The following is a 26,894-nucleotide window of genomic DNA, read 5'->3' as shown; positions in this document are numbered from 1 at the left end:
GCATTGCCAGCAGATGGAGGGACGTGATCGTTCCCCTCTATTCAACGTTGGTGAGGCCTCATCTGGAGTACTGTGTCCAGTTTTGGGCCCCACACTACAAGAAGGATGTGGAAAAACTGGAAAGCGTCCAGCGGAGGGCAACAAAAATGATTAGGGGACTGGAACCCATGACTTGTGAGGAGAGGCTGAGGGAACTGGGATTGTTTAGTCTGCGGAAGAGAAAAATGAGGGGGGATTTGATAGCTGCTTTCAACTACCTGAAAGGGGGTTCCAAAGAGGATGGATCTAGACTGTTCTCAGTGGTAGCAGATGACAGAACAAGGAGTAATGGTCTCAAGTTGCAGTGGGGGAGGTTTAGGTTGCATATTAGGAAAAACTTTTTCGCTAGGAGGGTGGTGAAGCACTGGAATGCGTTACCTAGGGAGGTGGTGGAATCTCCTTCCTTAGAAGTTTTTAAGGTCAGGCTTGACAAAGCCCTGGCGGGGATGATTTTGTTGGGGATTGAGCAGGGGGTTGGACTAGATGACCTCCTGAGGTCCCTTCCAACCCTGATATTCTTTGATTTATGAAGTGGGTTTTAGCCCACAAAAGCTTATGCCCGAATAAATTTGTTAGTCTCTAAGGTGCCACAAGGACTCCTTGTTGTTTTTCTGATAACAGAGACGAACACGACTACCACTCTGAAACCTACCTCCTTGAGAAAAAACCTCTTTCTGAGTCTCACTGTGCATAGAGAATTAGAGCCCATGGCTTTAGCAACATAAATTAGGTGCCGTTGCTGGGGAACTAGTATGACACAAGCAAGCTACACAGTTTTGAACACTTGACCTTTTCCTAGTTAAGTTCTAGGAACCTCTGAGCACTCAAACTCTTACTGAAGTCAGTGTGAATTGAGAGTGCTCAGCATCTTGCAATATCAGGCCCTAGCAAAGAGGACAAACTATTGTATAGCATGCTAATGGAGATGACTAGGTAATCTCCACCTCATGACCATTTAATAAGTTAACCATTTGTATCCGTGCTAAGAGAACCAAAGCAAAATGATGCTCAAGCAAATAGACCACTTCAGGGAACCTCACCTGGCTCCCTAGCTGCATATAGTGCAGGGTTATGTGGATTGCTATCATCATTAACCCATTAATATTGCAGGTTTTCCCTGTTGAGTGCTTCTAGAAATTGTGGTGAAATGGAAGCATGCAAGTTTACTATTTCACATCTGTCGTATGCTGCCTCATCTTAAACTGCCAAACGTCAATGCCTTCTGTGGCTCTTAGAGCTTAGAGAAGAATGTTCTTCTGTGCAGAGTTCAGACTCTGAGCACGTTATGAATAATACTGTCTTTATTTCTACAGTGGGAGCCAAGAAGAAAGGTTTGCTCCCGGGTGGAACAGGGAATACCCTTCTTCCCTTGATAGTCTTGCTCAAGAAAGACACTCTGGCAACTTCTCTGGCAGAGAATCACTTCCTTTTGATATCCAGGCACTCTCAGGCCTTCTCAATCCTCAGTTTGCCAACAGAGAGGAAGCTTCTTTCACCTATGGAGCTAGAGATGGACCTCGGAGTGATTTCAGAGGTGGGGAGGGTCATCATGATTTCAGGAGCAGAGACTTCCCACCTTCTGACTTTCAGAACAGAGACGACTCACAGTTGGACTTCAGGAGCCGGGAACCACCCTCTTCTGAGTTTAGGGGCAGGGAGATGTACTCTGGAGATTTCCAAGATAGGGAGGGGCCATCTATGGACTTCAGGGGTGGGGATGTTTCTTCTATGGATTATAGAAATAGGGAGGCAAGCCGTATGAGCTATAGGGACAGGGAAGCTCATACCATGGACTATAGAGACAGAGAGGACCTCCCATCAGACTTCAGGAGCAGGGGTTCATTTGATCTGGACTTCAGAGGTAGAGATGGAGCCCATTCAGACTTTAGGTCAAGGGACATGCCTGAGTTACACTATCGGGGCAGAGAGCATTCCTATTCAGATTTTAGAAACAGGGATGTACCTGACGTAGACTTCAGGGGCATGAGTACCTCTGATCTGGACTTCAGGGACAGGGAGACACCGCCTTCAGATTTCAGAAATAGGCACAAGTCTCGATCTGATCAGGATTTTAGGGGTAGAGACATTGCTCCTACTATGGACTTTACAGACAGGGAGATTCCCCCTGTGGATCAGAATCTTATAGATTTTAGGCGCAGTCAGTCTACTGTACCTTTAACAGACAGAGAGCGATCTGCCTTAAGCACAAACAAGAGAGAAGAGTCCACGCGTGATCTTATTCTAGACAGATCTCCCTTTGGCATCCAGAAAGGAGAGTTTCAACATTCAGAGCTGAGAACGAGAGGAGAAGAGTCCCTTGGAGTGGGTCTTGAAATTGAGTCTTCACTAGATTTCCAGAATAGCCGTGGGCCTCTTCAAGACCGAGATGAGCCACCGCAGACCTTTGCAAATGAGCAGCAGCTTTCTGGTACTGAACATCAAAGATCAGATTCGAGTCTTGTGCTAAAGGGCGAAGGTGGTCTGGATTTTCTCGGAAGACAAGATACTGATTACAGAAACATTGAGTACAGAGATGTAGATCACCGGCTGCCAGGGAGTCAGCTGTTTGATTATGAGCACGGCAAGTCCTTTACAGAAGGAAAACCCAGCAAAGATTCTAGGCAGGATCTTCAGGTATGTGGTTTTGTAAAAACTCTGAATGAGCCAAAACAGATCCTTTTTTATTTAAAGTATGAGAAAAAAGGAGGGAGGGGCAGTGAAGGAGATTTCCATCCATATCTTAGGGGTAGCAGTCTTATCCCTGTATAGGTCCTTCCCTGAATGCCTCCTCATCCTCTAATTTTCTACCCCCACTCATTCCCTCTACACCACACATTTAATTTAGTCCAAAGTAATATCAAAATAAATAATTCAAGCTATTTTTTAAAATTTCCAAATATCTCCTGCTTTTAGGAGCACAACGAAACTGTATGTTGGCTTGTCTCACTTTTCTTTAAAATCTTTTAGAGCCCATGATTTTTCCAGGAGTTTGGCCACTTCTTAGCAGTGACCGAGGGTTACTCTGAATGATATCGCATGTATGTAGACAAGTATTTACTGGGACTAAACTGAAATTTCTTTACGGAATCTAAATGCATTTGAAATAGCTCCAAGTTTGAAAGGCCACAACCAGCCAACATGGCTGCCCATCCCTAAAACATACTGTTGTTGTAAAGGGCTGTTGGAGCCATTCTGCTTATGAATTGTACCCTGCTTTATTTTGTTACTGTTTTATGTCTTACGGACAACTGTGTCTCAATTGTAAAACTATCTTGATTCTGAACTCAAGGACCAAGATTACAGGACCTGCCCCAAAGATGTGAAACCAAGCAAGCTCATTCGGCTAGGAGGAGTGCCTGAAACTGCCACAAAGGATGATGTAAGTGGGTTTTTTTAAATTCCTCCAAAGTTTATCAAAATCTGTAGCAAAAATATGTAATATCCCAAATGTTGTAAGCAGTTCCCAGCATGGTCTGAAGAACGGAAGAGATTTTTAATTAGAGAAGAGCAACTTTTGTTTCTTTTAAACAAAAAATATAAGCAATTGCCAATCTAAAATGTATTTTCAGGCCTTTTGTGTCCAAGAGGTGGGCAGAGTGCGATTTACACCAGCTCATGATTTTTTCCACATGGAAATCCCAGGTTTTAGGGGTGACCACAGTGCTACTTTTTTCTTGTTGTTGAGACTTTGACTGCGAGTAATGTAGAGGTGACACTCTTGAGTGCTCATAGGTGGGGAAATGTAGTTCACTTTAGCTTGATTGCTTAAGCCTGTCTGGTGGGCCTAAGGCTTTTCACTTCCCTTTCTTTCAGGCTGCCTTATATTCCTGTATTACCTCATCTTTATTCACCTTGTAGCCAGAAAGGGAGTTAGTATGCAAGTGAGCTGCAGGCCGCTCCATGGGCAATAGCTGGGAGGTGCTAAAATAATATCCTGGAGAGATAGAAAAAGCATCTCGTACTACACTTGAGCTTAGTCAAAAAGCCAACACTGGTTGCTAGCCTTCCTCTGTGAGGTGGTAGAAAAAGTTACTTCCACAGAGCCCCAGTAGTCAGCCCCAGGGTGTATCTCATGGCAGTTCCAGACTGTGAGCCTCTTGCAATGTAGTGCTCTTTAGTTTGGTTATGATTATCAGACTTCTTGAGAATTGTGCCTGAGAACTCAGGTGAGGAACTTACTGTGTCCTGAGATAGTGGGATGTTAGAGGAAATAAAGGCCCAAACAATCTCAAAGGTAACTATCAATCAGTGATTTTAATCGTAATAAATGGCCAGAGAAGTGATTGCAACACATTAAGAAGAAAACACTCTGAATGGAGAGGTCATTAAAACCTAAATAACTGAGCTCCATGCACCTGAATTCTGTAACGACAGTGTTTCTCTTTAAAAGGCAGTTCTCAGATGATAAGGAGACTCTGTGGGAAAATATGTCACTTTGTAATGGAGTTGGGAATCCAAAACCGACAGAAGTCTTATGAGAGTGTTAGAGAGAGGAAGTAGAGTACAGTAAAAGCTATCTTGCCTTGCTAAAGTAGCCTTGGTTTGGTGTGTGCTGTGGAACTGATGTGGACTCTTGGTTTGTCTCTCTAGATTCTCAACGCTTTCCGAGCGCCTGATGGGACACCTGTGAAAGACTTGCGCCTAAAAGATTATAGTTCAGGTGAGAGAGTTTTTTCAGTGCTTCTGGTCTTAGGGAGCTGGGGTGGGGTTATCAAAAGGCCTTTATCAGACTGGTGCTCACTTATTCTTTTTATTTAAATTGTTTGATGCCATAATCATAGGTAGTATGGCCTGAAAATACCTATTGAGTCATCTAAATACTAGTCTGTATTCTTGCCGCCTTCAAGATTGATGGCATCAGTCATAGATTTGGTACTTCAGAGGTTAAGCACATGTACTACCTGTGCTCTAGCCATGTGTGAGTGACAGAAAGCACCTAAACTGTCTGATGAACTCCTTCAGGAGCAAAACCTGTATGCACAGTGGGCAATGTTTGTTCCCTGTAGAGGTTACCTGTTAAATCTTTTTATTGGGCAGTCAGTCTTAACCATGAGGTGATTGCACTCTGGAAAAAATTCTATACAAATAGACTTCTCATGAGACCTTGCATCACTGACAAATGTTATTTTTGTAATCCCAAGCTATTGTAGTACATCATAGCTATGAAACACAGGTCAAAATGTAACTTTATATATAATGTGTGTGTGTGTGGTCTATTTATATATATCTATATATATCTATAGACACACACACCGGACCCTCGCTAGAGCGTACGTCTATATAGCGCGAATTCGCATGTAATGCGGTCACGGCCATGGATCCCAAATTTAATTACTTTAATTGCAATTCATTTTAACGCGGTAACGCATATGGATCCCAAATCCCGCGTTGTAACGAGGGTCCGGTGTATATGTATGTATACACAAGTACCAGATTCTGGATTAGGATGGCTTTCCTCATATCAAAGGATGACTTTTTTTTTCATCTTCCTGGTTCACTTTTTTGTGCTTCTGACATGTATTCACAAGACTTGCAGGGTTCCTTTCTAGGTGGAAAAAAAGTTGTCGAAACAAGGAAGTGCAATGGTAGGGAATGAGGGATGATTCCTGGGGATGTTGTTAGAATTACAATAGAAAGAAAATTCTGGATACAATGGGAAACCATCTGAAAGCATCTCTCCCTGCTCTGATGATACTGAACAGCTTCTGCTCCAAAGTGAATTTTTCATTTTACAAACCCTTAAAAGAAGGAGACTCTTGTGTTTTTATTTAAAAACAAACAAACAAACAAACACAAAAAAAGCTAAAGTTTCTATGCTGGCCATTGCATTGTACCATTGCTGGTCTGGGTTACTTGCTGGATAGTTGTAATGCCTGGGGTCAGTGCATTACTTATTTACAATTAAACCTGGAACAAAAGAGTATTTCACAAAGTGAAAGCTTTAATTACATTTTTGGTTCTGAGCAGCTGTCAAAGGAGTGCTCTCCATCTTTCCTTGGTCCCCTGAACGAACGAATGTCCCATAGTGATGTCACCTGCTTTTGCCTAACAAGCAGGATTCACTGAGGATATGGGTAGTGCCTCTCTGCTCCCTTCCATCCTCCTTGAGTGTAACACAGCGTGGCTAACATCAAGCTTATGAAATTTAATACAGTGCAACACCACAATTATCAAGCATTATATTTGTACACAGAGACAAGCTGGGTGGGGTAATATGTTTTTTTTTTTTTTTTAACCTCACCCACCTTTACTCTCTAATGTCTTGGACCAACACAGCTACAACACTGCATGTTTGTACATATACAGACATGGTTCTGTCTAATACTCTTTCTCAGGAGTATGATGTTCCTTCTCAGTAAAAAATGAATTCCAGCCTGGGCTTCTCTTCACAAGTCTTGCACCTCCAATCAATTTGGATGTATAGTTAGGCTTTTGGTAGAGAGCTATTGCCCCACAGTTTCCAAAGGTGTCCAGATGTGGGCGGTAATGTCTGAAGCTGCATGCTGAGGCCTTAATGCCCACTGATGGTTATTCTTTAACCCAAGAGGTGCAAATTTCCCTTATACACTGTAAATGAAATGTTCTGTTTCAGTTCTCATGTCATCATCTTAGCAAGAAATGTATTTCTGTTAATTTAAAATAGTAGTAAATACTTTTTTGGGGAGGGAAAGGGTTGACATTTTAAAAAGTAGCTTATGTTCTGTGGGCTATTTAAAACTGTTGCTTGACTCTTTGTCAGCTAATTTGATTGGTCAGTAGCCCTGCTTCCTATTGACTTGTCTGCAGTAGTGCAGAATTATTCATGGTCCACTTAACCATGCTTTAGCCAGATGCATTGTTTTGACAATCCAAAGATTTGAGATTCGATGCAAAACAAAATATGTTGTTGTAACATGCCTGAGAATTTAAATACCAGTCAGGAATCTCAGAAGTTATGTAACTTATCACATCAGTAACTTTCCTTTGTGTATGTGTGTGACAACAAAGTAACTTTCTAAAAATGTGGAAAACATCTTTTCCTGATCAGTTAACTAAAAAGGTGAAAGCTTACTTAAACCTAACTTAAAAAAATTGAGCTGAGAAACAGAAAAACTGAGCTCAAAGTTTAGTTTTTCTGAAAAGTTAAGTGTGTTTGGAAGTAGGAGCCCTGTTTGAAGATTGGGACTCTACTACTGCAGTAATGCTGTGTGTGCTTAAATATGCATACAATCAAAGGCAACATCATGCTGCAAATTTCATTATGGAAGGTGCTAGGTAATACACCTATGCACACCAGCTATATTGATTATTTTGGTGAAAAAAATGACAGCATAGTTCAAAAGAGCTAGTGCTAAGTCCATCTATGCGTGGGTAAGAGTGCAACGTCTGTGTCAACACAGCAAGAACTATATATTATTTTAATGTTATTAATGAGTCTAATTGTGCACTTCATGTTGGCAATGTGTCTTGGAGAGAAGGAGGACTGCAGATATTGGGGAAAGGAAGTGGCCAATAACTAACTAATACTCAGTGTGGAATAAATGTCCCATAATTAGTGTTCAGAACACTTTAATGACTGTTAAGCTCTTTTTATCATATGTAGGGCCCTACCAAATTCACTGTTCATTTTGGTCAATTTCACAGACATAGGATTTCAAAAATCATAAATTTCCATGACTTCAGCTATTTAAATCTGAAATTTTATGGTGTTGTAATTGTAGGGGTCCTGACTCGAAAAGGAGTTTTGTGTGTGTATGGAGGGGATTTGTGATGATGTTGTTGTGGGGGTTGTGGTACTGCTACCTTTACTTCTGGGCTGCTGCCTGCAGAGTTGGGCCCTCAGTCAGCAGCTGCCACTCTTCGGCCGCCCAGCTCTGAAGGCAGCAGCACAGAAGTAAGGTTGTGATGGTATGGTATTGCCACCCTTATTTCTGCACTGCTGCTGGCGGGGCGCTGTCTTCAGAGCTGGGTGCCTGGCCAACAGCCGCTGCTCTCCGGCTGCCCAGTTCTGAAGGCAGCACAGAAGTCAGGGTGGCAATACTGTGACCCCCCTGCAACTCCCTTTTGGGTCAAGACCCCCAGTTTAAGAAACACTGCTCTCCCCCGTGAAATCTGTATAGTATAGGGTAAAAGCAAACAAGACCAGATTTCACAGGGGGAGACCAGATTTCATGGTCCGGGACGCGTTTTTCATGGCCGTGAATTTGTTAGGGCCCTAGTCTTATTTTATTACGCTGAGCCTTGCTGTGTGACTTTTTTCAAGACTAATTTGACAAAATGTGTTTTACAGTAGTTAGTCTTTCTCTGAGATTAGTAGCTTGATTAATTTATATAAGCCTATAAAGATGCATTTTTAACGATGATGCATGTGCATTAAGGGAAAAACATTTTGATCTCTGCACTTGCTGAGCTTTCAGTACTGTTTCTGACACAATGGTGTGTGATTTTGATGTGCATATGGGCTATCTACCCTTTAGACAGTTTGGCCTAAGAGGCATACAAACAGTAAAACAATTATCTGGATTTAAAAAAAAGTAGAGAAACTAATCAAGAGAACTGGCTTAACTACTGTATTATGAGTTCACCTGGCTTTAACCCAAACACCCAGGACGTTCACAGATTTGTGTTAGACGTCTAATATTCAGACCAAATATGTTCTACCTTATGAGCTTCCATATGTTTACGTGGTTTAAGTTGGACCTCTAACTTTTGGGCTAATGCGTGTACCTACATGTTAGAGGTACCAAGAAAATTTGTTCGGACAGGTTTGTTTTTGTGTTTTTTTGTATCCCCCCCACCATAATCATGTGTGATAGTGTTATCAAAAATAAGTACATTAATAGTTTAGATTGTTGTCTCTTCCTCTGGCTGTACCTTTTTGGAGGGTATCAGTTGCCAGCTCAATTAATGTCTTGAGAATGGTGTCTATAGTGTTTTCTCAAGAGTTAGAAGCCATTTTGCTCTGTAACCCCTTCTTCTTGTTCTGATACGTATGCATTCCCAGTCAGAGTGAAAGATGAGCTACCTTTTTGGTAGATATTAGTGATTTGCTTATGAATAGCCTTGTGAGAAGTGGTTATGTAATTGACTAATAGCTCCCTTTTCTCCATTCAGAATAACTTGATCTCCAGTGGCCCAGCAGGGGTCAAGGTTTTCAAGGACACTTAACTTTGTGTGTTGTATGTGGTGGAGCTTTTAATCATGTGTGAAATGCCACTGGACCAGTTTTGTCATGTGCTTCGCTTCTTCCCATGTTACTTCCTGTAAATTTGACATGATGCTGCCACTGCCAGAAAAGTTTGAAGCTCTTCAAGGGATCTCACATGAACACAACTCTTCACTTTATAAACTTGCTTGTACTTTAAAACCCAGACATAGCTCCTCCAAACTTTTTTCTTCAATCTTTATTTCTATTTTTCTAGGTAGGGTTTAAACATAAAACAAAGAGACTGAGAAATGATCTTGTGTGTCCAGTGTGCACAGAACATTCAGGATCACTGTATGTATGCCCTGCCCACCAGAGGGTGAGGAGCTGTCTTTATTTTGGAGGGCCTTTGGCTGCCTATTATGAGTCATGTTACTTTAAGAAACACTGCACCAGTATTTGCCAAATACAAAGACAAACCAAAGTTATGAATGAGAGCATGAGGTGGGCTATACTCCACCATCCTCAGCCTTCTGTTCAAGTGAATTGTTCCTCTGGAAACTCTCTGAGGTGGAAAGAGCTTGGAAGGGTCTGTTTTTCAACTGAGATTCGTGCTAGGGTTGGTACCGACGGTTGGGGAAGCTGTTTAGGGGAAATGAGCTTCAAGGAGAGGTTGCTGGTAGACCTGTGAGGATGTGCCAGCTTACTCTACGAGCGCATCTGGGGAGCCAAGAGGAGTTCCTCCCGGGCTGGGAGACCCTTGCGGAGGATGGACACATTGGCCGAGGTGGAGAACGGAGCGCCCAGAGAGGAGTCCCATGAAGCGGAGCTGGAGGGATCAGGTGAGCCAGGGTGGAGGTAGTATTGGTAGAGGGAGAAGTGAGGTCTACAGCAGTCTATTTAAGTACATTTTAAATGATTTCTGCGTAGAAATGTTGGGAAGCAGGGAGACTTGGGGTTTGAATGAATTCCACCCTTTTTTTTTTATCAAGGAGATCCTATAAATGTTTCCTTTGAGAGCTTGTGGAAAGATGAAGTGAAGGGAAGTTCCTGAGGGCACTGTATAGTGAGAGCTGGGAATACCTTTTTAATTGGGTAGTAATACAGGGCTGACTTGGGTGCAGGGAGCGGGGCTGACTAGATTTGTATTAGAGGTAGGGAGCATCCCAGAAATGTATCTGAGGACAGGCACTGCTGTGGCAGACCTATGATCCTAAGGGCCCCTGTGTATTTGTGATGCAAGAACTGGACAAGGGTGTCATGGAAGGACTGAGCACCAGAGCTGGGGGGGATGGAGGGGACACTTGTGCCATACCAGAGGCATGATCTTAGTCTTCAGAGCAGGGGGGAGACTAGAGAGATGTCATCCCTGCCAGTAGGAGGAGGAAGAGGGACCAGTTGAGTGCAAGTGTCCAATTGTGGAGGATAGGAAATTTGTATTGGCCAATAACAATAGTGCTGTGTAGGGAATTAATGGTATTACCTTACAATGTGCATGACCTCTTTTAGAAGCTGCTTGTTAATAGCAGCTGTTCTATTTTATTTTAATATTTTTGGAATAATTTTTGGTTTTGATGAGTGCCATCAGCACCAAAGACCATTTCCCATTACCTTTTTTCATAGGCGCTGAATCCTTTCCCTCTTTAACCCTTTTGTCTCATTTTTAGTGACTTTTGCAGCTCTTTCCCTTGTTTGTGTCCCTTGAGTACTGCTCTGTAGTCCAGTCAGCAAGGGAGTGATATTAACGTAGCCGCTTTCCTTCCCTGGAATCAAGCACGCCAATTTGTGTTTGATCTCCATAGCCCTGCAGAAATGGCCTGGCAGGTGGACAGTACAGTGCACTGCCGCCGTGTCCTTGGCTCCATTCCACACCAGTTGTTTAACGCAGTTCTTCCTGGTACTTGACCCAGGAATTTAACTTCACACTCATTCTGGCTAAGCTTTGCCACATTGGCATCCCATTTACATTTCAATTTGTAGGCTCCACAGGCAAACTAAAAAGGGGATTCTTCCTGGTGCAGTCTATCCCGTATATCAGAGCAGTGGATGGTTAGCGTCAGAAATATTTCAGTAGATGTCTGTCAAAATTTAAAATTGTGTTCTGTATGTAAGGCTTATTCACTTGGTAAGAGCTCATGGTAGGTCTAGTAGTTAACACCTTGTCAGTGGGGATTTTATATATTTCTCTCTTGGACTGAGCATCCCCACGTTGGGTCATAAGCTCTCCATTTTCCTCATCCAGGGAGCATGCTAAGGGAGAGTGGTCTCTCTCTACATTAAAGTAGAGCTCTTGCTTGTTATGTCCTGAGGGCTTTGTTGTCCCTTCACTTTGGCGTACTCTTTTCCAATATAACCTAATCCCAGATCCCTCATAGCAACCATGATTGTAGCTGGAGGGACTTGGCAGCTTCCTTAGACTGCTGCCTTCCATCATCACAGCCTGCCGGTGCTGGTGAAATTGCGCAAGGCATTGCTGCACTTTCCTGTCCCACCACCTCTCAAAGGCTCTGCTAGCCCCACAATACCCATATTTGCAAGCTCACATACCCTACATAGCATCGCAAGGCAAGATGATGGTCTGGGTAGTGGGGATTGTTTGGGAGGAGGTGGGGGGCAGGATCATACTAAACTGAAGCCTTTTGTTGTTTCCTTTCAGGAGTGACTCGACCCCCTCAGGCTAATCCTCTGGAAGTGTGGATTTGTGGCCACACAGTGGTGACCTCACTGTGGAAGAGGGGTTGGTGCCATCCATATGGAGCACGATTAGGGATAGACCCCATCAGGGCTCATGTATCGTGGTTGGGTACGAAGGACATGCTATGGGATGAGTTGTTGTCTCTAATACAGTCTGTTGTGCAGAGGGGTGTTTTGCCTGATGTGATAATTATACACTTAGGGGAAAATGACTTGGCTCACCAATCAAGGCTGGGCTTAATCAAGAGCATGAAAAATGACCTTACAACGTTGTGTTCAATGTTTCCCAAGACAAAGATTGTGTGGTCCACTCTACTGCCTAGGACATGGCCAGTGTTAGACAAACCCCCAGGAGTTGTAGAGAAGTCCAGGAAGATGATTATTAAGGAACTCTCCAAATTTTGCAGCATGTTTGGGATCTCAGTTTTAAGGCATGACCAGATTATGTATTCTTCCCCGGAGCTGTTCAGCCCAGATGGTGTTCACCTGTCAGAGATCGGGGAAGGTATTTTCAATGCCAGCCTACGAGAAGCAATTGAATCTTGTTTGTAGCCAGCTAGAGTGGCCAGGACCAAAGCATTGGTCCTTGCTGAACGGTGACACTGGCTCTTGTTGGTCCTTCCAGCTGGATGGACAATTGGCTTTTGACAAGTCTGCTGTAGTAGTCCACCTCTTTCCAGTAGAAGGCATTCCCTGGCACTTTATCCTCACCCAGGGAGGTGTCTGGGAGGTAGGCAATGGATTGTTGATAGACTCTGTGCAGAGGTACTTGACTAACTGATTAGCCCTGCTACAGAGAACGATTTATACAACAACCCTGAAATGCAGCAGCAGACAAGGCTGTCCATAAAACACTGTCACAGCTTTTTGGGACACGTTTTTGGAATACAGCTGTGCTCAACCTTTTCACCTCCCCAGCACAAAATCTGAAACTTCGTATTCCCTTCATGAGTCAGCAGTCTGCCTGCGTTAACATTTCTTATTGAATTAGTTTCTTTCCTACATGAGTTAGTAAAAATCCCCATCACAGATCGTTTGATAAGTATGAGATGATAAAGTGTTTAGTAGCATTTTAATTCAGGGCTCCTGTTCTGCCCCCACTTTGCCTCATAAGCAGCTTCCAACCCTCTTATGGAATTTTTTATTCATGGTCCCTGCTCTTTATTAGAATCTGGGATATTCTGTGTATATACTGTTGTAATATTTTGTCCTTAATAAAGCTGAAACGTACAACCTTTCAATATTGTGGCTTTTTTCCCCTCCCACGGGATCAAGTCTTTAGGCTGTGACCCTTCACAGCAAGGAGAAGTGTTGTCCCTTTCAGGGTACTTAGCAGCTTTGACTGTTTTAGTCCCTCTAGGCTGAAGGGGTTGGGGCTTCTCCAGTGAAGGGGCGAGAGGGGTCAACCCCTCTTGCCTCTTTGGACTGGGTCATTTCTGCATGCCCTCTCTCAGAGGATGCGCTGGCTGTAGTTTAAGGATAAAATTGTTTTAATCTGTATGATATGTTATGTTTGCCTTCATATTTCTAAAAGTTTTTGGTATCTCTTTTGGCATCAGTGCCTTTCTGTTGGTGCAGCATTGTTGTTTGTTGTATTTTGAGTGTGTGTGGTGCTACCCTTTCAGTACAGAGGGGGCAGTAAGTTATTTATCATTAATAAAGTGGTAGATTTTTACCTTGCCAAGAGTTTGTGGTTTTGTATTCTCAGTCTACAGTGGTTGGGGAATAGGACCTGGTTTATTTACTTTTTTATATTTTATTGATTTTCCTTTCCTCCAAAATAAGGGGAGAACAGAAAAGAAGGCAAAGGAATAGAAAGAGAAAGGATTGGGAGAGGAGCAAAGGGGGTGTATGGAGGGAACTAGGGAGCAACATCTCAGTTTTTAGGTTTTGGACAAGGTTTATGTTATAACCTATCATCCAATACCAGGAAACAATCTTTTCTGCCCCTGCCCTTCCATCCAACTCTTCATGGCTTTAAAGAAGTCTATCTTATTTACATATGACTTATATAGCACACAGGTTTAGCAGAGAAATTCATATAAACCCAGAATTACATCAAATGCTAAGAACTTTTTTCCTGTATATTCTGAATTCCAGTCCCACCAAGAATCATCAGCTGCTGACATTTCAGCATGTACTATACTAGTGATTCCCTGTTAGAATTGGTGTGGTTTGGGTAAAAGATGGTTTGATATGTTTCACAATATTTAATGGTTTTATGTTTTTTTTAACCAGTTTATTTTACTATTTAAAAATAAAATGTATGAGCGTTGCAATATTGTGTTTATAATTGGGCGTCCCATGTACTGCATAAATAAGTTCATCTGGGATGAGTTGGTATGGGGTTGCCCCATGATAAATGTGAGATCATTGTGCATTAGTGTTAGGAGCTGATTATCTGCCGTGGGATTGGACTTCAGGACCTGCAAAGGCCAGGGGCCAGGTAGGTCTTAAATTCAGAACTTTATCCTGGTGGTTAGGATTATGTGCCAAATGTTTGTTTTTTTGTTTTAGCTTATCAAATCCCCTTTAATGTATCATCACGTCACCTGAACCCTCTGCGGGAAGAAAACTTTAACGTGGAGGATGGGAAAAAAATTAATTTGTGTAGACATTATTTACACAGAGTGTATTATATCTTAGCAAAGATTAGGAGCACAGAATTTATTTCCTCAGTTATATAGTAAGTGAACTTAGTGGGTCAGGCAATGCTGCCATTTACATAGTCTTAAGTGCATACTCTTGTGCATCTCTTCCAGTAACAATAGTGTTTTGAACTCCTGCATATTTATGCAGAACTCATCACAGCAGGAGTTGATCCTGTCTGAATTTATGTTCATGAAGTCTAATGCAATACTTCTAAAAGTTGTTTTTTGGAGGGAGGGAGAGAAAAAAGTTAACAAAATAAAATAGCTTGTTATGGTGGTCCATTGGTCTGGGAGGTTTCTCTGCATCAGTACAAATATCTGCCTGAAGTGTTGCTATATCAAAGGTAATATAAAATTAGGATTTATTGAAGACTTCTTCTAAAAACTCAGTTTTTTCTTCAGGTACCTTCAGTATTTTTTGTCCTGATCTTCTCTCTACCATACCAGCCTCTTCACTCCCAGGCACACGCTATGTTAGTATTGTTGGTTTAAGTTCGTCCATTCCCAAATGCCTCAAACCACTGACTGTTTGCACTGGTAATGCTAATATGATCCTGTGACAGATCTGTGTTTTCAGAAAAATCTGCTCACTGTGTAAAATACTGGTGTAGAATTGTTGAAATTATAACCTGCTGTAACTGTTCTCGTACTGGTATCTAGATGACAGCAGAATAAGAGGAAGTTTTTAATTAGCACTTTTATTTTTTAGTTCAGTGTATTGGCCAGAAATTTTTTTTTAACTGAAAAGTTATATTAGGATACAGTTGAAGTTAAATGTGTCTAACTTGCCTCCAAATCCACATTTTAAGATCCCTAACTGTTAGCAGAATATATAACTTACAAATATGCTTTGAAACCAAAGAGTTAAATGTTAGAATTCCTATTTTACTACGTGGTAAAGAGCAAGTTCAGGGTTCTCTGTTTCCCCAGCAAGAGTTGACCTTGCTACAGAAGTTTAAACTCAGGGTTTGCCTACATACAGGTTGCACTGGTTTAAATTAAATGTGTTTAAAATAAAGTTAAGCTGGTGCAAACCCTTGTATGGACACCTATAGCAGTTGAACCCTCACTTCTATTGGTTTAGCTAGCATCTGCAAATTACAGGTACTGTGAGTCGCCATACACACACTTCCACCAGTTTAATTAAATTGGCTTGAAACCTGTAGTTAAACTGATGCAACTTTGTGTGTAGACAAAGTTGTAGATTTGGAATTTACAAAGCCTTGTGGCTCAAATAATGAAAATTAAAATGTCTTTGCTTGTCTATGTACATGTTCCGCTGCTGCTGTTACTCTGTCTTACCATTTGTTAAAAGCATTTCAGTCCAGTTTATGGCTGGATATTTTCAAAAATACCAAATGGTGCCTAAATTCCTTAGACTCCCTTGAAAAGCTTAACCATACAGCTGTAATAGATTATGATTATTTTTGGACTATAAGCATATGACTGTGAAGAGCTGCATTAACCTCCGGGGTCTAATGTGTAAATTTAAAATAAATTTAGAATGAGGGGTGCTACTTCGTTCTCAGTTCCCCCTTTTGTAATTAGTATTGCTGAGGTCTGAGTGAGACTGAAGTGTGATGCAGAGCCTAGGCACTTGGAGGACATTAAGGTGACAGGTATATTTGTCGTAATTTGTTTAGCTTTAACCGTTTGATAGACCTAAGCACTTATATGTTCTTGGTAGATTACAGATAACATGAACAACCAGTTTGCTGATGTGGTTATTGAATTCTGCTTATCCAGCTCATTAAATACAGTTGCATGTGGTGAGGAGTAAAATGAGCTGGAAGCAATGTTGAGTGCTCTTGTCCTCTTTAATCTAGTGAGAGAGTTGGCTCTAAAATGTGGTGATCTGTTTGTTTGTTGTGGATTCGTTTTGCTAAATCAGTGTGGTGGCCTTTCCCCCCTGCCCGTTTGTCCCCCACAGCTGGGATTGACCAGTTCATGGGCCTTGCAGAGGTGCCATTAGCTGCCATTTCATTTGGTGCCTTGCTGAAGATACCCAAGAGGGGGAAGAATGCAGTATAGAGTGGGAGTGTGGCTGGGCCTGTCGCTCTGGTGAAGAAGGTGCCGCTTGACTTTCTGGACATCCTCTGACTCAGATCTCTGGTTCTGAGATGCCTTAGTGAGGCCTTCCTTGTGGATTGTGGCCTTGACGTCTGGAATAACAGCAGGGAAGTTTCGTCACCCTTTTCCCCTCTGATCTAGGGGACAAAAGCAACAGGTGGTCTCCAATCCTATTCAGGATGAGTGTGACTGGGGAATTTCATCTTCATCTGCATGGACTTGGTGACGACATGCCTCAGGCAACTGAGACCGGGTCCAGGTATCACAGTCCTTGAGTAAGCTGCTCTTGGATTGGTAGAAAAATCTATAGCTCCAAAGGTATTTGGGACGTACAAAGTGGATTTAACAAAGTTTGAATTTTAGGAGTTGCCGGGTTCTGTGTTTGAGTGTTACCCATACTGGAGCTTCAGCAAGTACAGATCACAAAGCTGTTGGTCCATTGTAGGCTTTCCTCTTCCACAGATTGGAGGAGAGGGAGCTTGGCTCTTAGGATGCAAACTACCATCCTCCTGACCCTCCAGTGATGTCCCAGCTGGTGGGGAGATGGCAGTCGGGCTGAGCTGGAGCAGCACTGTCATGGTTGCCCAGGGCAGCAGCTGCTCTGCCACCCCAGCAGTGTGCAAGGATACAGTGAAAGGATCAGATACCTCCACTTCCCTGCCTGGCTATTGTGGAAGGGGCAGCTGGGCTGGTCCAGTCACCTTAGTGTGGCAGCTCCTGGTAATATTCACGATGTCCTTAAAGGGGCAGACATTCCACTTCCCCTGTCTGACTGATGGGAAAATCAGGCAGGAGCTGCCCCTAAAATTAGGTGACTGCCTACGGAATCTGTTCCTAACATCCCCCTTGCTCTTGCACAGTCTCATCACAATGGGTGATCTCGTGGTGCTTGCAGGATTCCTTGATTATTGCCTGGGGATTTGTGTTTCAGAGGCATCTTAAAGGTTGGTTGCGATTGAAGATTTCAGGTGTCACATGATTCAGATTCTTTTGACCTGGTTCAGGCCTTCCCAAGCGCATGTGCTAGTCGTTGCAAAGCTGTTTTCTTCAACGTGTCATTCGTGGCTGCCTTTTTTGGGTGCCTTTGGGCAAGTGAGATCCTAACAGTGCCTGCTAATGATAGTTCAGTTATGTGTCTGGTCTGGAATGACCTCCATTGGGGCCTGGAATCTGTGGTGCTGACTCCAAATTGATGGGGCTGGCAGAGGATCCCAGACTTTAAGGGAATGTGATGACGAAAGGATTTGCTTTCCTTGTGTGTATTCCAGGCTTTCCAGCTATCCTGTGGGAGCCATTAGTTTATTCATGGAGACGTGAAGTACTTGACCAGATTCCATTTCCCTCTGGTGCTAAAATGGGGATTATATTTCTGGGCTGAAAACTAGGTGTCTGTGATTCCCTCTCTTTTGGAAGAGGGGCAGCTGCTTCTGAGGCCGCGTTAGGTTGCAATGCATCTGCAATTCAGTCTATAGGCCATTGGCAGTCAGACTGCAACCACCGCCCTCAGGCTGGGGGATGCTGCCTTCAGGAAGGGAAGGATAGAACTGTTGTCCCGTTAAATATGGTGGTATTTTTGTTATCCTTGCAGGGAATGATGGAGCATCTCGGCCTGACGTTTGGATAATCAGCCGCAGTGTTATTCATTGGGCCCACAAGCGGGCCACCAGCAGTCGAAATGGTTCCCAGTTGGGCTTCGGACGTGAAGCCATTCATGTGTTCTGGCATGGCAGGGAAGGCATACTGTGGGACCAGCTAATGCCACTCTTGCGTTCTTTAGCAGCTCACTCTTGCCCACTGCAGGTTCTTATTGTGCATCTTGGTGAAAATGGCCTAGTGACAGCCACTGTTGTTAGCTTAGTACTCAAGATAAAAAGGGACATGCTTCTCATTGTTGAGGTAGGTTAAGCTGGTGTGGTCCGAGATGCTGCAGAAGCAGATTTGGCCAGGAGCCACCAAAATCACTGGGATTGAGTGGGCCAGGAAGAGTGTGAATAGGGAGGTAGCAAAGTTCCTTCAGGAAATGGGGGGCTTGATCACCCATCGGGAGATTTGCTATGTGGGCCCTAACATATACAGGAAAGATGGTGTGGAGCTGTCTGCCGAGAGCTTAGACATATTTTTGGCAAACCTAAAAGGGTGGATTGGGCATTTTCTTTCCACTCTGTGGGCAGGGGGGAAAGTGAGGAAAATCCATGCTTATTGCTGACGTGCCCTGCAGCAGGCAGCTGATAACAGGGGCCGGTTTCCAGATGCCAAACCTGGGTACAGGGATGGGAGCTGTTGTGGAAAGCAATAATTGGGAGCTGCGCTGGACTATTAGTGCTGGACATTTGGTAAGGGGTGGTGTTTCTTAACCCCTCTGACGCTGATGTTTAATAATAAAGTTGCGGCGTGTGCTTTAACCATACATTTGTGTGCTATGTCGTCTTTACTACAGCCAAATCCAAGCTCAGACATCTGGACTGAGGAATGCAGCCCATCTCTACAGAACAGGGACTGTAGCCTGGAAAGCAGGGACTCTGGAAAGGGTTTAGGGGTCATAGCAGACATGTAACTGAACATCAGCTCCCAGTGCGATGCTCTGGCAGAAAGGGCTGATGTGATCCGGGGATGTATAAGTGTAGGGTGACCAGATGTCCCGTTTTTAAAGGGACAGTCCCATTTTTTGGGACTTTTTCTTATATAGAAAGAACAGGAGTACTTGTGGCACCTTAGAGACTAACAAATTTATTAGAGCATAAGCTTTCGTGGGCTACAGCCCACTTCATTGGATGCATAGAATGGAACATATAGTAAGAAGATATATACATACATACAGAGAAGGTGGAAGTTGCCATACAAACTGTAAGCGGCTAATTAATTAAGCAAAAAGAAAAGGAGTACTAGTGGCACCTTAAAGAGACTAACCAATTTATTTGAGCATAAGCTTTCGTGAGCTACAGCTCACTTCATCGGATGCTGTAGCTCACGAAAGCTGATGCTCAAATAAATTGGTTAGTCTCTAAGGTGCCACTAGTACTCCTTTTCTTTTTGCGAATACAGACTAACACGGCTGCTACTCTGAAACCTGTAATTAAGATGAGCTGCTATCAGCAGGAGAGAGAAAAACTTTTGTAGTGATAATCAAGATGGCCCATTCAGACAGTTGACAACAAGAAGGTGTGAGGATACTTAACATGGGGAAATAGATTCAGTATGTGTAAGGACCCAGCCACTCCCAAACTAGATACTGGACTGAATCCTTCGCCTCCCCTTGAGTGTATGGGATGCCTGGATGATCAGCGTTTGAGAGCCAGGCTGGACCATTAGCTACTGGCTGGTTTGGGCTGGGAGCACTGTTTCTTACATCTTCTATGTTGCTGTTTCTTAGCTAATAAAGTTGCGACCTAAACTTTAACCATCTTGTTGCGTGCTGCGTCTTATATACTGGCAATGTCTGAGGCAAGGAGAGTCTTTAGAAGGTGCATCCAAAACTAACAGACTGGCTGAGAATCTGAGTTTCTGTGTTGCGTGACTTATGCTGACAGTGTGTGTCCTATGTTAGAAATCCAGATTTCTGGAGTGGTTTTTAAGTTTGTTTTTGTCATTTCCAAAGCATTGTTTTAGAGGATGTTTAGATTATTACAAAAAAGTCTGTGTTTTAAGTTGTGACTGGTAGAAATTTGTAAAAGCAGCTAGGCTCCAAGGTATCAAAGTCAGTTTTGAAAAGAAAACTTAAGTCCCATTGACAGTCAATGGGGCGTTGGCTTGTAAGTGCCTAAGTTAGTGCTGAAAGTGACCTCATTGCAGATTAAGCAGTGAGGGCTGTTGGTTGGCTTCTTGGAAAAGATGTGTGCCCCTCTAAGGGCTAGAGTGACTTTCTGCTGCAGGCCAGGTCAGCATGAAGAGAGCGGGGGACTGTATTAGGTCCATGCTGGTGCAGGAAAAGCCCTCTTTTACCTGGACATGTGGGGTTGAGGCTCCTAGCACATGATTTTAGTTCTCGCTCATTCAGGATCGGGGCAGCAGCGGCAGTGGCCCAGCTGGGTCTGGGGATAGGGCAATTCAGGCAATTGGGCATTTTCATTCTGAAGTGTACAGAATGTACATGAGACCCCATGTGGGAATCAGTGTTAATTTTCCATTGTGTTCTCATTCCAGATGCTGGTGGACGGGCCAGGCAGACGGTGGTCTGGATCTGCGGGCACAGTATTGTTGATTGGGCGCATAGGCGGACTTCCAGTTTGGCTGGAGGTCCGCAGCTGGGCCTCAGTGGTGAAGCAGTCCTGAGCTGGCATGGGAGGAGGGGCATGTTATGGGACCAGCTGATGCCCCTTCTGCACACTTTGGGGGCCCATGGGCAGGCTCCAGATATAATTGTGGTTCACCTTGGGGAAAATGATTTGGGAATGTGTAAAGGGGTAGACCTAATGATCAGAGCTAAGAGGGACTTGGGGCAGATCCTTGAACTTTTCCCAGGAGTAAAAATGGTGTGGTCGGACATGCTGCAACGCAGGGTGTGGGATGGAGCTTTGAAGCCCCCCCGGGTCGACAAGGCTAGGAGGTATGTGAATAGGGAGGTGGCCAAATTCATGGCTGGCATAGGGGGGTTGGTAATTTCGCACCCAGCCATAGCATACAGGGCACCAGAATTATTCAGGGAGGATGGGGTCCACCTGTCAGATTTGGGAGCTGACATATTTTTGGCTGATATTAAAGAGGGCATTAGGAGATGTCTGGGAACCCAGCTAGGTGTTCAGGGGAGGCAGTCAAGCTAATTGCTGGTGTCTCCTTGTGGCAGATGTCCAGTGCAGGTACTCTGTAGGAAAGGGATACAGTGATCAGATAAAATGGATTGGTAAAGGATTTAAAGGAGGTATTCTTTAAAGGAGCAGAAATGGGAGTGTGGGGCTCCTATGACTGGTACGGCAGGGAGCGAACCCCCTTCCTGTGTAGCCCCCCTACCCTTCATTCGAGGGGAGGGGGATGGTGAAGTCCCAGCAGCGGGTTGGCTGGGGACGAGGGTGGATAAGGAGGAGGGCTGACGGAAGCCCCTTAAGTATATATTGAAATGATTATGGAATTATCTGCACTGTACACTTTTTTCTACCAGCTACTCCCAGATGTTTATGAATAAAATTGAGGTCTAATTAAACCACATCCAGTGTCTCCTGTCCTCCTTCTGGCATAGTTGGACAATAACCTTACCACACACTAAGTGGTGATGGCCTTGGTCTGGCTTACTGGAAAATATGTGTTCCCTTCACGGGCTAGAGAGCCAGGATGTGACTTTCTGCTGCAGAGCAGGTTAGTGTGGGGACTCAGACCTATCCCCCTCATCCACCAGGGACCAGCAGAAGGGAGATTGTATAGGTGCATGCCAGTGCTGGAAAAGTCCTCTTTTACCTGGACTAAGCGAAGGAGCTACTACGCTAGTGGCGAGATACTGGGTATTGTCAGCATCTGCTGTGGGCATTGCCTTAGTTGCTTCTTCCTCGGGGGGGCTGGGAAGGAATTTTTCCCTCAACTCCAGATTGGCCGAGGTGAAGTGGAGGGTTTTTTGCCTTCCTGACAGCAGGTTCGCGGGGGCTTTGTTGGGGCAAACATGAAAAGGAAATAGGCTATGAAGTTGCAACCTGTAATTTAAACGTGGCGGATGTCCAGTGCAGGTACTCTCTAGGGATACAGTGACCAGATACATGGATTGGTAAAACATTTAAAGGAGATATTCTTTAAAGGAGCAGAAACGGGAGTTCAGGGCTCCTATGACTGGTACGGCAGGGAACCAACTCTCCCCCCCATAGTCCCCCTTAACCCACATTCGATGGGGGGGATGGTGAGGTCCCAGGATGGGTAAGGTGGGGGGCCAACGGAAGCCCCCAGGGTATATATTGAAAGGATTATGGGATTACCTGCACTGTACACTTTTATCTGCCAGCTACTCCCAGACATTTAAGAATAAAGTTAAACCACATCCAGTGTCTTCCTTCTGGCATAAATGGACAATGGGATTTAGATGCTTTTGAAAAATTTACATGATGTTAAATACAACTTAGTGCCTAGAGTTGATAACGTTGTGGTCAGTGTTAACTCTTTTAAAACCACTACTTTTCCAGTCTACACTAGGTGTAAAATGGGGTTTAATTTGCTAGTTAAAATGCATCTGCTGTGGGCTAACACATTAAAACCTGGCCATTTCTTCTAGTCTGGACATGCCCTGAGGCTATTGGCAGTCTCGCTTTGGAAGGTCTCTAGTTCAACTTTGGAAATAAGGCTGCTGAGGGAGGAGGCAGTGTCACATTTTGGTAGCTCGTCATACTTGACTAAAATGAAGCAGGTTTTAGTAAAATTGATCCAAAATTTGAGGCCATCAAAAATGCCTCTTGTTACTTCTCTAGTTACTACTTCACAACTAACTTACACTGTTTTTAAGTATTTGTGCCAATGTTAATCAAGGCAGTTTTCTAATCATTGGGACAAACAGGGGGTTTATTCTAAAAAAATCTCTTTTCACTCCTATCTTTCTACGATGCTCTTTATAGTGGATTTAAAGTTCGAAATAGCATGATTTTTTCTTTGCAAATGTCATCTATATCATGTAAGGAATAATCTGAGATGGTTAAAGGGGAGACTCAATTTAAGATGTACTTGAGATAAATTTCCTTACCTACATTACAGATAACATCTTGGGTTATTAAAGCCTAAAACATTTTAAAATTCCAATTTACTCTTCACTACATACCCTGGCTTACTTTGTCTATTTTAGTTGACACTGAGAATCAGCGAATTCAGTTTCACTCTCATCATAGTCCATTTCACTTTCAAATTCTCCAAATATTTGAGTTTTGAAACAGTTTGGTTGAAATTAAAAAAAATGATTAATCTTAAATTTCATAAAGATCATAAATCTAAATTTTGACCAAATTAGAGGATTGTGTCTTTAACACTATAGTTAGTGATATGCCAAATAGACACTGGAAGTTTTCATGTGTCACTCTTAAACAGATATGACTTCAAGAAATTTGTTTAATAAGCTTTACTGAATTCTGTGGACCCAAAGATATAAAAATGAGAATTCAAAGAAAGGTACTAAAATATCGCTAAACCCAGAACTCATCCATAATATCCAATAAACCAATGGAAGATTAAAGGATTAGAGCTCAATCTTGTGCACTGTATTAGATATTTATTTCTAGCATTGCAGATGTTGAGGAATGGTTTCATCTTATGTTTGAGAGCCAAACATCTCCTGTCTGTAAGTCTAGAAGGTGGAATGGATTCAGTGGTCTGTATGAAGGTTAAGTAGTACTTTTACAATGTTAATGAGTTATTTCAATGGCTAAAGTTAATAGTACTTTCTGGTATATATCTGCATACTTAGTAAAATTTGCTGATTTAAAAAATTAAATGGCATGCTTTAATGCCTGTGCAAGCAGTTTTCTTGCCAAATGACTATTACAAATTCAGAAGAAGCTTTTGTCACTTGGAAATTTAGTGTCAAACTTTTGCCTAACCTTTTATCCTCACTTTAGTGGACAAGTTTTTCTGAAGTGTATTTAAAAGTTTGAATTAAGATTTCTAGGCGATTGGGGTTTCCTTTGGTATTGGAGGAGACTATTCCTTAGTCATGACTCCCTGATCCCAAACTCCTGCTGCATGGATTCCTTCACTGGCTTGCTCCCACCGCCACTCCCATTGGGGCTTTTTCATTCCATAGGGTTCTAGATTGGTGGCAAGCGTGAGCGCCTGTCCTTCCTAGTAAGAGATCACGCCTGCCTGGGCCCTAATTCTCCCATGAGAGAATGGTGCTGGGGAAATTGAGCTAAATCCCTTGCCTCCAGAGGCACCAACTTCGAGAGTTCCCGGGTGGGGGTGGGGGTGGGGGTGCTCAACTCCTGCCCCAGGCCCCTGTGCTGGGAAGAATTCTTCAGTAGAGAGAAAAGCCAGGCATTCCAAAAAACTTGCTTCATATTTAAATGAACCATTAGCGGCTACTGTGATAGCAGCCTAGAACTACCCTCTTCCCTTCTGACTAGACCTAAGATGGTCTTTACAATGCTTCATCCTCCCCCTCGTTCTAATCTGTGGGTGAAAGATCAAGTCAAGACAACTTTGGATTTTATCATGTGATCTTAACACAAACTATTGGATGTGAACATAATTTTTTCACGTTCAAACAGGCCATGGCATGGGTCTGCTGTGACTGTGCTGCTGCTCTACTTTTATTGGCCATCTTTGATTTTAGCACTTCAAAAAATGTCTCCACTCCCTGAATCTTGGGTTTTCATTTTGAGTTTGGTGCTCTGGGTACAACAGTTAATGTATAGAGTCAGACAATTACCAGATCTAATTGATTGGTGCCTTTCTAGGGGACGTGGAAGGAATCCCATAGCTTTGTTGCATCCCTGTCAGCCTGTGTTTCTAGCTTATAGCTATTTATGCAAATTGACTGGAACACACTGCACCCTTTCTTCTGGCTTTGTCAGAAAGGATGCTCCTGCATTTGATTTTATTGTGCTTTTGGCCAGGGGCAGTCTCCTTAGTCAGATGCTAATGCTGTTCGGCATAGTTCATAACACTAAGCATGCCTATCATATTGGGGGCAGGGCAGAGACAGAAAACTCAGCCCTTTCCCTTGCTGATCTTTGTTAGCAGTCTGAAACGTCGCACTCCTGACTTTACTTGCTCTGTTCTTTTTTGTGACTAATTTAGTACCTTCTGCACATGGGTGACTTGTAGAGGATCACCCCAAATGCTTCTGACATGATTTCAGTTCTCATGGCCTTTCGCAAACTGAACATCTGGTCTGGAGCTTTCTCTGGGCACAGCTTGGACATCCTAGGGCTGCACCACGCTGTTTTCAGTTCCCCATTGTTTTTTTTTTCTTACCGCAAGGATGCAAGAGGGAGGGAGAGCTAACAGCAGGTGAATCAAAATTCTGCCAGAGTTGCCGAGTTTTCCCTCCCCTGTGTCCCGCTTTACTGGACACTTGTATGTTTTCCACTTTCCTTCTCTCGAGATCACAATCTACCTCTTTAAGTTTCTCCATTTAGTGTGTTTGAAATGGCTCTTATCTCTGCAGCATACATTCTTCCAAATGTTGGGAGTTCTTTACATTGTTATCACTGGCATGGACTTCTGTTTGTGACATCCTTCCCCTAGTCTCAGTCAGATCTGTTGTGTGGGGCCAAAGCCAGAGAGGTGCTGAGCACCTGCAGCGCCCGTTAGCTTTACAGGAATTTGAATCAGGATTGGGCCAATAGGGAGGCAAAAACATGAGGTAAACGTAGTGCAATCTTGCTTCCTGTCAGTAGACACAGTCTACTTTATATACATATACAGATTAGACATCCGGCATCCTGGTCTTGGCTCTCTGATTACAGCAACTCTCTGAAATACTTTCCAACAGGCTGAATCAGGACTTGGTTAAGTGCTTGCAAATGCCATTCTTGCAGCCCTTTTTGAAAGAGGTGTGTGTGTGTGATTGTGGGGTTCTGGATTTGAACACGATAAAAAATGTGTCACGTAAGCCATAACGCTATGCAGGGAACAATTAAACCAGAGTCTGCTCTGAATGCAAAGTAGTTTCCCAGTGAGGGGCAGCAATGCTTCTTCTTAGTGACTCTCCTTTTCAGAGCCCTGCCTCTTCTTAGGAGCAAAGAACTTGCTTTTTCCCCTGCAAGGTGCCCTGATGCGACTGAGGCATTGCAGAACAGAATTGATGCCCCAGGAACATCTGGCTTAATTTGTTTTCTGTTCCTCCTCTCACCTTGGGTGTCTCTTCTAGTGCCTGATCTTATGTCTGCAATTCCAGGTGCGTGCTATATATTGCGTACGACACTGGTTCCATTCTGCTTTCGTGCTGTGCCAGCCTAGATTTCATTCACCGAGTTAAATCCCAAACTGCAATTTTTATCTGAATTGCATTTGCACAGTATGATGGATGATGGTAATCTCTAGTAAATATTAATTACTGACAGAATAGAACTGAGATTTGGAAGAGAATTATATGACTATACACAAGGCCCTATTCTTTGAAGCTCACATGCAAGGCAGAAAGGGAGCTGGATTCAGGTTGATACTTGGGACAATAAACATGCAAACCCGGCGTTGCTGGGCTAGAACAAGGTGCAGAGTGTGTGAGTGTGAAATTTGGGTAGTAAGATGTGAAGTTGAGTCAGGAGACAACTGTACTGTGTGGCTTCGACTTCAAAAGAACTTTTGATGTTGCAAATATGATACAAGAAATACAGGAACCAAAAATGTCCAGTGCAGCAAATATAAGTCTGAATGGATTTGGCTAATGCACTCTGGACATTTCCTAAGAGACTGGCATC

The 26,894-nt window shown here is 43.3% G+C and overlaps 1 protein-coding gene across 2 annotated transcripts in view; it reads left to right on the top strand.

The window, feature by feature from the left end:
* RBM6 (RNA binding motif protein 6) overlaps window positions 1-26,894 on the top strand; it is a 133,928-nt gene that overhangs the window by 20,747 nt on the left and 86,287 nt on the right. For both annotated transcript variants that reach the window (XM_074958358.1, XM_074958359.1), the window contains exons 3-5: window positions 1,353-2,673; window positions 3,329-3,418; window positions 4,630-4,699. In XM_074958358.1, the coding sequence (XP_074814459.1) occupies window positions 1,353-2,673; window positions 3,329-3,418; window positions 4,630-4,699 (1,481 nt within the window). The remainder of the gene's footprint in view (window positions 1-1,352; window positions 2,674-3,328; window positions 3,419-4,629; window positions 4,700-26,894) is intronic.

This window comes from Natator depressus, chromosome 7 (genome assembly GCF_965152275.1).
Source record: "Natator depressus isolate rNatDep1 chromosome 7, rNatDep2.hap1, whole genome shotgun sequence".
NCBI lineage: Eukaryota > Metazoa > Chordata > Testudines > Cheloniidae > Natator > Natator depressus.
This window is presented reverse-complemented; position numbering and strand designations above follow the sequence as displayed.